General features: G+C 43.1%; 1 protein-coding gene across 4 annotated transcripts in view; it reads left to right on the forward strand.

Annotated features, from left to right (window-relative positions):
* Positions 1-3,792: 3,792 nt before the first annotated feature.
* MAPK9 (mitogen-activated protein kinase 9) overlaps positions 3,793-14,195 on the forward strand; it is a 57,788-nt gene continuing 47,385 nt past the window's right edge. For all 4 annotated transcript variants that reach the window (XR_008445860.1, XM_054036537.1, XM_054036536.1 and 1 more), the window contains exons 1-2: positions 3,793-3,897; positions 12,267-12,439. Coding sequence is in view for 3 of the 4 variants with exons in the window: in XM_054036537.1 (XP_053892512.1) it covers positions 12,318-12,439 (122 nt within the window). In the remaining variant the exon portion in view is untranslated. The remainder of the gene's footprint in view (positions 3,898-12,266; positions 12,440-14,195) is intronic.

Here is a 14,195-nt window from a genome sequence, read left to right on the forward strand (position 1 = left end):
TTATATTCTCATTTGAACTACCAGCTGTTTGTATTGTCCTTCTTTGATATGGCTGAGTTAGACATTTCCCACAATTTTAAACAGGAAGCCATTTTTACTATTTATGGTCATAAAATTTATGCCTTTCATGTGAAGAAAAAGATCTCACTTGCATTTGTAGCTTAAAACCTTTCAAAAATTTCCAGTGCCAGCAAACGGTTATGTACATCTTTAAGCTAGGATCAACCAAACCTTGGTGTAAGAGTTGGTTTCCAGCTTTCCCTATTGGCAAGAATCTTGGAATACTTTTTTGAGCAGGCATCACAGATCCTAAAAACTACACAGGGTGCAAGAAAATCCTCCTTGATGTTTGGGTATCATATCACACAGGAACACTGTTCTGTTTTGGTACAGAAATTCTCAGTGTCCCCTCAAATGTCCTGTTATCAAATACTCCCCTTTGTTCTGTACAGTTGGATAACTGCAATACTGTATCATGGGAACTCAAGCCCAGCTGCTGATCAGCTTCTACACTGAAGCATGTTAATATCTACGACAAATCCTATCCCATGTAGTCTCATTGATAGAATCCAGAAGTCCAGCTTTGAAGGATGACCTGATCTTCTGATATTGTGAAATATCTCTTTAAAATAGGCAGTGTACAGTAGAATCCATTTATAGTGCACTACATCTGTAGTTAAACTTTCTTATAGCAAATATGACAAATTGAGATTTTTTATTGGTAATATAGAAAGTTGTACCTAATATTTTAATCATTTCTAATCTTAAAGCAGAGTGGATAAAAATCTATGAATTAAAAAAAAAAAATTTTTTTTTCTCAAAGCATTTTATTTAAAAAAAAAAAAAAAAAAAAAAGCTAAGATACATTATAGCTCAAAGATATCTCATCATGGAATAGGGATTATTAATTCTACAGTATGAGACAATATAGTCATGTAATGTTTAAGAAAAGCTTTGTAAATGATTTCCAATAGATCATGGATTAGGGACCCAATTTTATGGGGTTCCACAGGCTTCTGTATAGATTATTTAGGTTAATCTTTCTATCTACCCAATGGGACTCAGTGCTCAGTATAGAAGATACCATCAGAGATGCTTAATTTTGCAGTTCTCAAACTGGTTTTGTGTCTCCAGAGGTAACAGGTTTTAAAAAAAAAAAATTATAGAGATGAGAAATAACAGCCCTCAACTCTATTGTCCCTCTGCAAATTTGTGTACAGAAAGTCAATCCCTTAACTCTCTAAAACTGCAAAGTTTCAAAAAGTTCAATGAATAGAAGATTGTTGGGGGCGGAATAGATTTGGATAAGGAGAAGTCTGGAGATAAATGAGAAGCGAGGGACATATGCTTGTTTTATTAAACTAGTATATGTTTGCTGTTGGGGGGGAAAGGGGGGGGGGAATCCAGAATACTTAACATTATTGTTTTAGTTAAACAATTTAAATGTCTGTTGATGTTTGCCTCCTAATACAGCAAGAAACTCCTCCAACTATTGATGATTAACCTTTTGAATTAGAGAGAGTTCACCTCCCAATGACTTCATAAATATCTACTTCAATTACCTTTTGGTAATTGAAATAACCAAACAATCATTCATTTTCTGATATAGCTGTAAAACTAATCTGAAAAGTTTTCAAAATAAATCAGTTTAAAATGTATAGTGTGTACCTTCTAAAAATGAGACCTACATCTGAGTTGCGAAAAATATGTATTAAGGTTATAACAACCAACAAGAATGCACTTTTATGTAGAAAACCATGATTAAATCAAGTCTTCCTGACTAGTGATTTAAATCGAATCCACCCTGTCTTAAACTATACATATTTGCAAAAAATTTTGCATTTCACCTTTAACATTATGTAAACATAGTTGTGGAGTAGCGCTATTGAGCTATTATAAATCTCAAGGGAATGTGGTAATTGTAAGAGTGAAGTACTCTATCAAATGGGTTGTCATATCAGAACATTCAAGAATTACCTAAATTCAAATTTTTGATTGGGATTTTAATGGCTCATGTACATTCTTGTCAAAAAAATATTTTTGTATATCATACAAGACATCTCCCTGTAGGGTTGCTTTTAAATAGAGATGTTTTAATACTTACACATTTTAATGGCTTGATAGTGGTACAATAGCTTGTTGTAGTCTGACATCTGATGAAGTGGGTATTTACCCATGAAAGCTTATGCTCCAATAGGTCTGTTAGTCTATAAGGTGCCACAGGACTGTTTGTCACTTTTTACAGACCCAGACTTAAAAGCGACAAACACGGCTACCCCTCTACTTCTTGTAGTAGTTTCTGATAAATTGTTCTTAAGCAGGGTTTGTTTTACTTTTCAAAACTCTTTGACTTTCACTGTACTTTTTTTTTTTATTTTTTTAAAGGCATGGATGCCAATGGCATCTGTTGAGAACAGAATTTTTTTGGCAGGTGGTGGAAAGGACCTCTTATGTTTATTGAGCAGCTAGCTTTCTTATATTGCAAAAAGGTGCAGTATTAAGGCAAGTTGACAACTAGTCACATTAATTCAGGTGTTTAAAATGGTTTTTCAGATTACAGTGAGGGGAGACTAGGCAGAGGTGGAAATGATCACTAAGGAGACACCACCCATTAAGCGTAGATTGTGTCAAGAATTTTTTTCCTTTTGGTCAGTAGCTGTTCTAAAAAGCAAGCAATCTTAAAGGTGAGGTGGGGAGGGAAGAAATGCAGAAGAGCAGGCTTGTAATGTAGATTTTTGTTGGGGGGGAGGGAAGAGAGGCCTAAATATTCCCCTCACTTACTTTGCTTTCAATGCTCAGTCATTGCTTACAATAAATACATAATGTGGCATTCTACACCAATGATACAACTTACAACATCTATTCATAATTCTTTTAATAGGGGCAGGGCTGACCCGGGGCTGACCTCCTCCCCTTTTTCTGTGGTAACTAAATATGGCTGCCATGTGTTACAAACAGGGCCAGCTCCAGTTTTTTTGCTGCCCCAAGTGATGAAGCAATAAAAAAAATAAAGCCGATTGGCAGCACTTCGGCGGTAACTTAATCATGCCGCTTCATTCTTCTTCTCTTCGGCGTGTCCTTCGCCCCCCTCTCTTCCTTTTCGTTGGCACTTTGGTGGCAGCTCAAAGAGGAAGAGAGGTACTGAGGGACCCGTTGCCGAATACCTGGACGTGCTGCCCCTTTCCATTGGCTGCCCCAAGCACCTGCCTCCTTCGCTGGTGCCTGGAGCCGGCCCTGGTTACCGAATTAACGGGAGAGGTTCTACAGTGGCAGAGTGATCACATCCCACCACTATCTCCTAAAAACATGGATGGAAAGTGACCACGGCATGTTGTGATGCAATGAGCACCAAGTGACATCCTGACAGGGGGGGATGGCATCATCGTGTGGGAATAGAAGGGTCTGCCATGACTTCATGTCATGGCACCGTGGCAGTTTGTGGCAAAGGGTTGACATCACTGCCCTGACAATGGTGCTTTACCCTGAAGTGAGGGGGTCCAGCCTCTCATGATGGCAGTGTGGGGTGAGGTGGTATCACACTGATTACATCACAATGAGGATGACAGTATAACGTGGATTGATGACATCAGCACGGGGCGGCAGCGAGGTAACTGAGACTAACCAACCCCACAACCTCCCCGCCTCTACTGCAGCAGCCCCCTGCGCCTCTTCTTCCTTATGTAGTGGCTAGCGGGTCCCGCCTCCACAGGCTGATTGGCGGTGGCCGGCAGGCACTGAGCGCGGATTGGGCAGTGTGGCTGCTCGTCAGCGGGTCCGGACCTGGCGCGGCCCGTGAGGGGGCCGCGACGAGAGGCCATTGTGGCGAGGGAGGCCTTGGGAGGTGGAGGAGTGAAGCCGCTACCGCGGGACCCAAGCGCCGAGCCGCAGGAGCAGACGGTGAGGGAGGGAAGGGAGGAGGAGAGGGCAGCGGGAGGCGGGAAAAGGGGAAACTGCGGCCGGGCGGTTTCTGTAGCCGGGCGGAAGGGGGGGAGGGGCGAGTCTCCAGGCCCGGGGGCCAGTGGTGGGGGGACTTGAGCCCGCCCCCCCGTGCGGGTCCGGCTGGCCGAGCCCGCTCCCCGGAGCGCGAAGCTGTCGCCGGAAACTTTCCCGGGTGTCCCTCCTGCCCCGCTTTGCCCGGCGGGCTGTCGCTGGGGCTCGGCCCGAGGCGGTGCCCCTGGAGCTGCCCCGCACAGGGCCGGGGCTGTGTTTTCGCCAATCCCCCCCCGGTGCCGCAGTCTGTCAGAGCCCAGCCCCGCCGGCCGCGAGCTCCTGCCCTCGGTTCGCATCCTCCGTCCTGCTGCAGCAGAAACCGTCTCAGGTGAATGCCCGCCCGCCCGCCTCGGGGGCGCTCAGCCTCGTGCCGCCGGGGGGGCGTTAGTAGCTGGACTGCAGCGGGCGGGGAAGGAATTGCCACCCCCCCACCCCCACGGGTGTGATAAACTCTGTGGGAAACTCATTGTCAATAGGCTTCCCCGGAGAACCCGAGCAGCGCTTATTGCTCAGTGACAGGTCGGGCACTTAAGGACTGTTCCCGGCACTGAGATGTTGGTCTCGTTGTCTTGCTTATGTGCATGGGCCCCCCCTGTTTTAAAAAGAGCCCGTCTTCTCGGGGCAACTGGTATGCTAGTGTCCGGGCGCCAGTCTGCGTTTCTGGGACATTAAATCGGTATAAAAGCCCCTTGATGAGCAGCATATATTGAGTATGACTGATCTGGAAAAAGGTGCCATCCCACATCAATGGGCAGTGTTGCTCAAAGTGTAAAAATGTGATTAAAAATTGACCTAGCAACATGACTTTAGCTTTCTGTTTGCTGAACCAGAATAATTTCGCAACCTAAAAAGATGGGTTTTTTGGTTTTTTTTTTGAAGATACTCTCTTTAAATCTGTTAAATCACTATGTGGCAGCATAATCTGTGGTATGGAAAAACAGCCCTGGGAAGCTTGTCACTGGTTGTACTGCTAAAATGTGCTTTAGAGGTAGCTGTTGCCTTTTGCTTGGAGAATGAGTACAATCACGGCAGCAGTCTAGAACAGAGGTGGGCAAACTATGGCCCACGGTCCACATCTGGCCCGCGGGACCTTTCTTTCTGGCCCCTGAGCTCCTGCCCCAGGAGGCTAGCCCCCAGCCCCTCTCCCACTCTTCCGCCTCCCCCACAGCCTCAGCTCACTCCACTGCCGGCGCAATGCTCTGTACGGCGGGGCTGCGAGCTCCTGGGACAGCACAGCTGCAGCCTGACCTGGTGCTATGAGCTGCACAGTGGTGTGGCTGGCTCCTGCCGGGCAGTGCAGCTGCCTATCCTGGCGCTCTGGGTGGCGCAGCTGTAGCACCGCCAGCCACCGGTGCTCCAGGCAGCGCAGTAATGGGGCAGGGAGCAGGGGGGGTTGGATAGAGGGCAGAGGAGTTCAGGGTGGTGCTCGGGGCGGGGGTGTGGATAGGGGTTGGGGTGGTCAGAGGGTGGGGAACGGGGGTTGAATGGGGCAGGAGTCCCCTGGGGGCAGTCAGGAATGAGAGAAGGGGTTAGATGGGGTTTCTGGGGCTGTCAAGGGACAGGGAACAGGGGGGAGGTGGATGGGGCAGGAGTCCCGGGCGGGCCGTCAGGGGGCGAGAAGCAGGAAGGAGCGGATATGGGGCGGAGGCAGGCCATTCCTGACTGTTTGGGGAGGCACAGCCTCTGCTAACTGGCCCTCCATGCAGTTTTGGAAACCCAATGTGGCCCTCAGGCCAAAAAGTTTGCCGACCCCGGTCTAGAAGCTTTAGTTGCCAAACGTCTAATCTGAAGATACTTTGAATCTCTAGGAGTGTATACCATTTCATTCTAACTGCTTGACAATTATTGGTTTCTTGTATTTTATGTACATTACGTCTGTTTTGTTAGTAACTGTCTTAACTACTACATTTCAATAGTAGTTCAGCTGAATAGATTTCAACACTAGAAGGGATCATTATAATCATCTAGTCTGGTCTGATCTATTGCTATACAATATATACCAGCTGTGACAGAACTTTACCTTCAGAACTAAGATGCTGTCTCAACTTACTGCTTTTCAAGATCTAAATTCACTATCAAGGTTATTAGGTTAAAAACTGATTATCCTAAAAAGTCTAACATTCCAGAGTGTTCAGAGTCATGATTGGGGCCAGGAGCAGGTCTGCAGCCAGTCTGGGAGCGGGCCTGCGGCTGGTGTGCCACAAGCGGAACTGCGGCTATGAGTGGGGCTGGAACTGCGGCCAGGAGCAGGGTGGGAGAGGGGCTGCGGGGGAGCGGGGGCTGAAGCTGGGGCAGCAGCCGGGAGCAGAGCCACGGGCAGGGCTGGAACTGGGGGGGCTGCGGTTGGGAATGGAGCCGGAGCCATGGCCGGGAGCTGGTATCTGGGCCTGGGCTGGAGTAGAGCTAGGGGCAGAGCAGGTTGGGGACCACTGACCTACCAGTAAGGTACACGCTAGGTTTAAGTGCATTTATGGTACAAAAAATGATAGTTAAAAACAAAAAAGTGACACTGAAACTTTCCATATCTTGTTTCTGTGACTTCATCTTTTCATTTTATAAACTTACAAATTTTATCCTAACTACCAGTATTAGAATCTCAACCTGGGATTTAAAAATCAAGTTATGCTCCTTGAGATTCTTTGCCCTTCATTGCCAGCAATAAAGATTCTTCTAAAAAATTGATGTTTATATTTTTGTTGAAGTGCCTTTCTCCAGACCTGTATTTAGAGTGAAATACTAACAGTAGTAACTTGGTATGTCTCTGAAATAAGCAGATGTGACTTGAAGATATACAGAGAATGGGTCTGTTTAGTAAGAACATGCCACTTTTGAATAGTTACTCTCCTGACTGTAATTACACTTTAAATAGTGCATGTAAGCTAAAATGTATTCACAAGTTTACTGCATCTGACATGCAATATTAGCCTTGTGGATCTGGAACTTTTCTCGTGGTTGCAACTAGTTGGAAAACAAAATAACTTTCAGATTGGACCACCCAGTGTATGTAAGCTGCTTTTTTATGCACCATGTGCATATTTCTCACTTTTGTATAATCCTTTTAAATTAGTAGTACATAATATTGATTCAAGAGATGTCAGTTTATGAAGATGTTGGTGAGATTATCATCACTGTCCATCTTTCATAGTATGAATACCTTAGTTTTCTGTTTCTATATTGATCATAATGGTTTCACTAAATAAAATGAGGACACCAGTAACTGAAAACTTCTGGTTTTGAAATTGAATGTGATGCTAAATTCCAGTGGAGTCCTTTACTTTCCATACCAGTGTTGGGCCTACTGATACTGGTCTACAGTCAGGATGTACGGAATGTGCTTTGTATACCCATGACGTATATGATAGGTCAAATAAACTATTGTCAGTTAAGAGACTGGTACCTGAGAGTCAAGAAATCGAGTTGACTGACAAAGTTGGTGGTCTTGAACCCTAATCAAACCAGTTTCCAACAGTCTGGAGTTCAGAGAACGTTTATCCTGGCTTCTAAATCAGCTTAATTTTAGGATAGTTTTATACAGTCAAATTCTGTCAAAATGCTTTTTGAGCGTGTAGCTTCCTCCTTCCTTTAATGCTTCATCTTTAATGCTATCAGAAAAAAGTGTTCTTAACTCAAGTTAGCTAGCTCAAGGTAAAACCCTGGTAAAGACAAGGCAATTTGTATTCTTCACATGAGTTAGCACGTTGAGTTGAAGCCTGTGGGCAAGCCTAGTCTCTAACTTCACCTACTGATTTGTATGAAAACTACAAACTGCCTTTTCTCTACTAGAAATTTACCTCTAGTTATCAATACACCTTTTACTCCTGGGGGAATTCTGTGCCACTGTGGAATGCAGAATTTTGCAGAAATTAACATGTGTGCAGAATTTCCTTCTCCCCACAGAAATGGGCTGCAGTGCTGCTAGCTGCCACTAGGGGCCACTGGACCCAGCAGAGCTCAACTCCACATAGAAGTCACTTCTGGGGGGGAGGGAGAGGGAGTTAGAGGGTTCCTGGCAGCTGCAGTTCCCAGCATGCCCTTAGGGAAGGAGAGGGTGGTGCATCAGGCTGTTTCTCTTTCTGGATCCCTGGGCTCTTGGGGAAGGGGAAGGCAGGTGTCTGGGCTGCGGGGGGCCATGGCTGGGCTCTGGGGGGGAGAGGGTGCGGTTATCTGAGCCGGGGAGCCCCGCGGCTGGGATCTGTGGGGGAGGGTGTGCAGATATCTGGGCTGGAGGGGCCCTGTGGCTGGGCTCTGGGGGGGAGGGGATGCGGGTATCTGGGCAAGGGGGACCCTGTGGCTGGGCTTTGGGGGGGAGGGGATTTGGGTGTATTGGCTGGGGGGGCCATGGCTGGGCTCTGAGGGGTAGGAGTTGTGGGTGTCTGGCCACCTGGCTGGGCTCGGGGGGAGTGGGGGCAGAGAAACAGGAACTGGGTTGTCATAGGGGTTTCTTTAACTCTCTACTCCTGGGGGAATTTTTTGTGTGTATCTGTATAGTTACAGACAAACTTGTTGCCAGGTATTTTGAAATAAATTTGCAGAATTTTAAAATATTGTGTGCAGAATTTTTAACTTTTTGGTGCAGAATGCCCCCAGGAGTAAGGACCTTTTTTTTTTTTTCCTAGTGAAGATAAGGCCTAAGGAGAGTCTGGCTCCTAATAGCTGCAAACTGTGGACCCTTTCCCCCTGTCATAGCCTTCTTATAGTGTGCTGGGAAATGGTCCCATCTCAGTTACCCAGACAGTTGCTGCAATTAGGACAAGTAGCTGTGATCTTTACTTTACTTTGGGGTTTAACCTTCTCCTTGTCCAGTGATCACTTTGCTCACCTCAGTTCTACTCAGTTGCTGACCACAGTTCTGCCACCCATTAAGCTCAAATGCTGAAGATCGGGGATGGGGTGGGTGATGTTTAAAACCTTGCCTTTCCTCTGGTCTGCAGGACTTGTCTATGCAGAGATTTAGGGCATGGCAAAATGGAGTGTACATCTACAGCAAACCTGCTTGCTGCACACTAACTACCCATGTGGCGACCCTTGCTCAGAGAGAATAAGAAAGAGAGGGGACTCCTCAAGGGGATGGGGGGCTGAGGACATAATAGGGGAAGGAATGATGGAGAGAACAGCAATAAACTGCTTAATGTTAGGGCAGCAATTATGTTATATGCTTGGATACTATGGTGATGATATTTTAAAGTTTTGACTACTAATCTAATGCTCCCCATTATGTAGTTTAAAAAAATTCCCACTTCATAGTTTGTATTCTTTCAGCTATGCCTCCTCAATTTGAAAGTGTGACGAAGATTGTCTTAATCCTATCCCATAAAACAAAATATAAAACGAATGCTCTGAAAATTAAAATATAGGAAAAATTGGAACTCTGCTTTATAGAGTTCTCAGAACTCACTGGGGTGACTCGGATGTCTGAAAGAGCTTTGGAAGAGGGAGGATTGTTCAAAAATTCTGAATTTATCAACAATTCTCTTTATGGCTCATTATGAGTCTCTCTTTATAACTTTTTTGTAAAGTTAGGCCATTTCTCCTCTTTATTTAAATAAAGTTTAGTATTCTTGCAGTACCTGGATGTAATCAGGTACTCTCTTGAACAACTCTTTAAATCCTATTAGGCCTGTTCTACAGGGTCACGCACTTTGTTGCTTTGGTGGGCTAAGCTCACTGACACACTAGGGGTTCTTTGCATCACTCCATTCCCTACACAAGCTCTTTGTGTGTCCCCGTCCTGTCCCCCTCTATTTCAGGGACTCCCTGCACCCCTTCTATCCTCTTCCTCATTTCAGGGACATTTTGCCCCCCCCTTACCGCTCCCCCCTACACCAGGGGCTATTGTGCCCAATATTCCTCCTACTCCCATACTTGGGTCTGCCTACCAAGACCTCAGCGTGCCTCCCTTCTTCCCTCCCCCTCCCTTGCCAGTACTCTGTATGATCCCTGTGTCCCTGCCCATTGTCTCCCATTTCCCTCTCCACCATATGCCAGGGGCTTTGTGTGCCCTCTATTTCCCCCTTCCCCTCCATGCCAGGTCCTTCATTCTCCTCTTCCATGTAAGGAGCTCTGTGTGCTCACCCTGTTTGCATCTTCTCCACCACCAGTATTGTTTCTTTCCATCTGGGGGATAAGTCATTCAGGCGGCCAACATTTTAAAATCTATTGGGACAGAGCTAAAATGAATGATGTTATGCTGGAAGATTTTTATGGCTGTCATCAGCTGGGTTCTTTAATCTGTAGACAGTAGCTGAAGCTAATTGGTCTCAGTGTATCCTCTAGTGGAATTGATCAGATGCTGCGTTCAAAAGTTATCACATCACAGACAGACAAATGAAAATATCAAAACCAGCAAAAATTATATACCCTGGGTTTCAATGTATTTATCACATTTCTTAGAAAAACAATAGTCAAACCCAACTGGTAATTCTTTAACTATACACCTGTGCCACTGAACAGAATTTCTTAAAATGTCCAAAAGAAAATAGCCTTCTGAATGTATCACATCAATCTTTAACTCATCAGTTTAGTAAATGAAACAGCCGAGACAATAGGTAACAACATGCGAGTTTAGAGAACGTTTTTTGACAAACTACAGTTATCTTTAGAATGTTGTTAGTTAGCAAGCACAGAAAGCAGTCCTTGGGACTGCTACTTTGAAGTAGTCAACATTGCACAGGCCTGTCCTATTCTTAAAAGTTGGGTCAACATAACTACATTGGTCAGGAGTGTGTGTTTTCACATGCCTGACTGACATACCTATGCTGACGCTAACTTCCAGTGTAGATGCAGGTAGGGTTGATGGAAGAATGCTTCTGTCAACACAGCTGCCATTGCTCAGGGAGGTGGTGTTCCTACACTGTGTAGGGTGCATCTACATATACCATTATGCTATGTCAATGTAGCTATGCCAGCATAGTCTACATAGTGTAGAAATAGTCTGTATTGTGTATTTACATCTTATTATAGACTCTCATGGATGCTGTATGAACCAAATTTGAAATGGCTGGTGAGGTACTGTCTAGTAAATTTTTTTTTATTGTTTAGAGACTATTTTTGTGAAAATCTTCTCTTTATTTTTAAAGTGGTATGTTTTGGCTGTCTTCCCTTGTAACTTGATTAATTTAGTATTGGTACTTGAAATTTGTTGTATTTCACATGTGGGGCTTCTTTCCATGATTTATATGGTTATAGATTTATTTCTAGTTTAGCTCTTGGAATTTCTCAATATTTTATTCTCAACTGAACATGCATGGAATTTCTCTTTTGTAGAAAGATGGGTGAAAGGAGTAGGAGATCTTAATCTTTTTTGAAGGAAACTCCAGGATTTGTAGATCTACATAATGTGACTTTTTAATAGCTCATTGACCATGGTAAAGTTTTTATTAGAACATTAAGTATCTGCAGTCTTGAATCTTGCAAAAAGTAGGGCCTTGTGGTATTGATCACAGTCAAAGAACCCACCCTATAGCAGCTCCATCTAGGTTGTATTTTCCTAGTTTGCTCATGAGAAGGTCATGCGAGACAGTATCAAAAACTTTACTAAAGTTAAGATATACATCTACCATTATTGCTCTGACTATCTCATCCCTTCTCTTGAGTCCCTTTATTGGCTCTGTGTGTCTTTCTGCATAAATTTCAAACTCCTTGAACACACTTTTATGTCTTTTTGCAATTCTGTTTCTGCCTGTTATAATGGCTTTTCCCATTGCTTGCCAGGCCACTCACTGTGCTCTGCCCTTTTGTGCTACTGACGTCCATACCTGTTATCTGCTCTTGAAATGCACAAAGAAATGTTGAATATTGCCATGAGATTGCAGTCACATACAATAGTAATAGCATAACAACTCCAGATATAGGTTTTACATTCTCCCCCTTAAAGGTTGCTGGTTAAATCACAGTCCCATGGAATGTTAAATTCTGCCGTTTGAATCAGTAAAAGAAAGTTGCTTCTTGGGGTTATGAAGGAAACAGTTGCTCTATTTAGCAGTGATTTCATCCATAAAGATTTCTCTGTATCTTATTTTACAAGAACTGGTAACTGGATGAAGAATGCCTAATTTGTTTAAATCTGTGAAGAGTCCATTTATTTTTGCCATCTTGCATATGTGTACATTATGTATTAATAATAAACCAAAGCACTAATAATAATTCCTGATGAAAAAAATCATTTAATAAATGGTATATGTATTGAAAAATTGTTATACAGAAAATATTGAAAAGATTTTAATGAATTTTCCTGTTTAGAATAAACAATTGTTCAATATCTCTTTTTGTGTTTAAAGATCTTGAAAACTGCCAGGTCCTTGGGGGAAAAAACTACATGACACTGCAACATGAGTGACAGTAAATGTGATAGTCAGTTTTACAGTGTTCAAGTCGCAGATTCCACATTCACTGTACTAAAACGGTACCAACAATTGAAGCCCATAGGATCTGGGGCTCAGGGCATTGTTTGGTGAGTAATGCAAACTTTATTTAAACACAAACAATTTTAAATACAAAGCAAACTGTGAACATACTCTTGGTATAATGAAAAGGTGAACTCTACATGTGCCAGAATATAAAATGTTGATTATAATTAATACATTTATCTCTTGCTACAGGGTTATGAACTAAGCAGGTTCTACAATACCTGCTTGCTGTAGTTTCTAGTATTGAATTTTTGTTTTAGGAAACAAAATTTAAATTCTTAGATATCTGCATAAGTTGTTAAAATGGGTAGCAAATTTCCTTCTCATTAACCATTTTATTTTTATTTCTAGTTCTTACATTCCCCATGTAGTTATGATATTACAGTGTACATACAGTGTAAGGTATGACAATGAGATGGTGAGAGATTCTGGGTTTTACTCGTTTCTTCATCCTGGCCCCCTTTTTCCCCCCCCTTTTATTCCCAATCACTCCTATCCATTTCTAGGAGCCATCAATGCAGTGCCTTGCCATTAACTGGCAGGATGAGGCAAATCAATGTCATTGTCACTCCATGGATTAACCAGAAAGGGATGCTGTGTGAGGGGTTGGGCTGGCCGTCTCTTCCTTCCTCAACTATGTGTCCAGCCTCCACTGCCCCAGGATGTGCGAATCGTTAGTCTGATCCTGAACCTTAGTCTCTTGTATGGCACCACAGCACTGGGCCAGCTTAAAGGTAAAACTTTTCAAATGTTTTTTAGACTGCAGCTATCAGCTCTACCCAGATTACCTGTCAGGCCCATATTTTATTGGGCAAAACTTACTTGGTACTAGCAGGAATGTGTAGGTAACTGTAAAAGGATATTAGTGGTCAAGGGGGCAGAAAGGCATCACCAAGAATACCCTGGTATTGAGTTAGAATAACAGCCTGTTACACTTTAAACGTACACATTTTTTTTTATATTTTTCTACCGTTATATATGTATGTGAAACAAATTTATTTAATCTCTCCCATTTTCAATTGTTGTGGATGTATCTGAAATGCCATTGTTATGCTATTAGGCAAGAAGTTTAAAAAAAAAAATTAAAATGGAAACTTTTATTCTTCTTTGAAATTTGTGTGTTTGAGTGAGGCATGTGTAGTCACTATATGTTAGATATTAGTGATTATGTTTGTTTATTTGGTGTATGCAATCCTGTCGAGCCAAGCCAAGTTCTTATCAATGATGTTTAAGGCATGAAGATCTTCAGGAAATTGTCATTTAGCAATCCTCAACAATGTGTCATAGTTTGTGGCTGCCCACATTGACATAATGGACTGTCTCTAAAACAGTGATTAGGTAAACTTCAGTATAACATTTAAATTTTTTCAGATTAATGTATCTTTTTGTTAACTTTAATTTCTTTATATTAGTACCAGATGGCATGAGGAATTTAAGATGGAAATGACCACCCTTTTTTTTTTTTTCTAAATATGGTGCATTTCTGATCTGTCCCACTTCCCTGCTGCTACAAACCAGAGTGCTCCCTCAAGGTGAAGTCCATTGCTGAGGTCGGGCTGTAGGGTGGGAGGAGGGATGATCTGATTTAATGGTTTGGTTTGAGAATTCTAGATTGAAGAGGAAGGGGAGGAATACAAATCAGAGGTACAGAATTTCTCATTTTCTTCTGAAAACTGTCTTCAAATTAAAGAAGCAGCCCCTAAAACTACATCTTGTAAAATATGTATGGAAACTTGCCAAAAATCAGCATTAATAATCCAGTGCTTTCAGTACAAAGACTATGCTCCCCTAACTGTTGTA

This window comes from Malaclemys terrapin, chromosome 8, assembly GCF_027887155.1.
Source record: "Malaclemys terrapin pileata isolate rMalTer1 chromosome 8, rMalTer1.hap1, whole genome shotgun sequence".
Lineage (NCBI taxonomy): Eukaryota > Metazoa > Chordata > Testudines > Emydidae > Malaclemys > Malaclemys terrapin.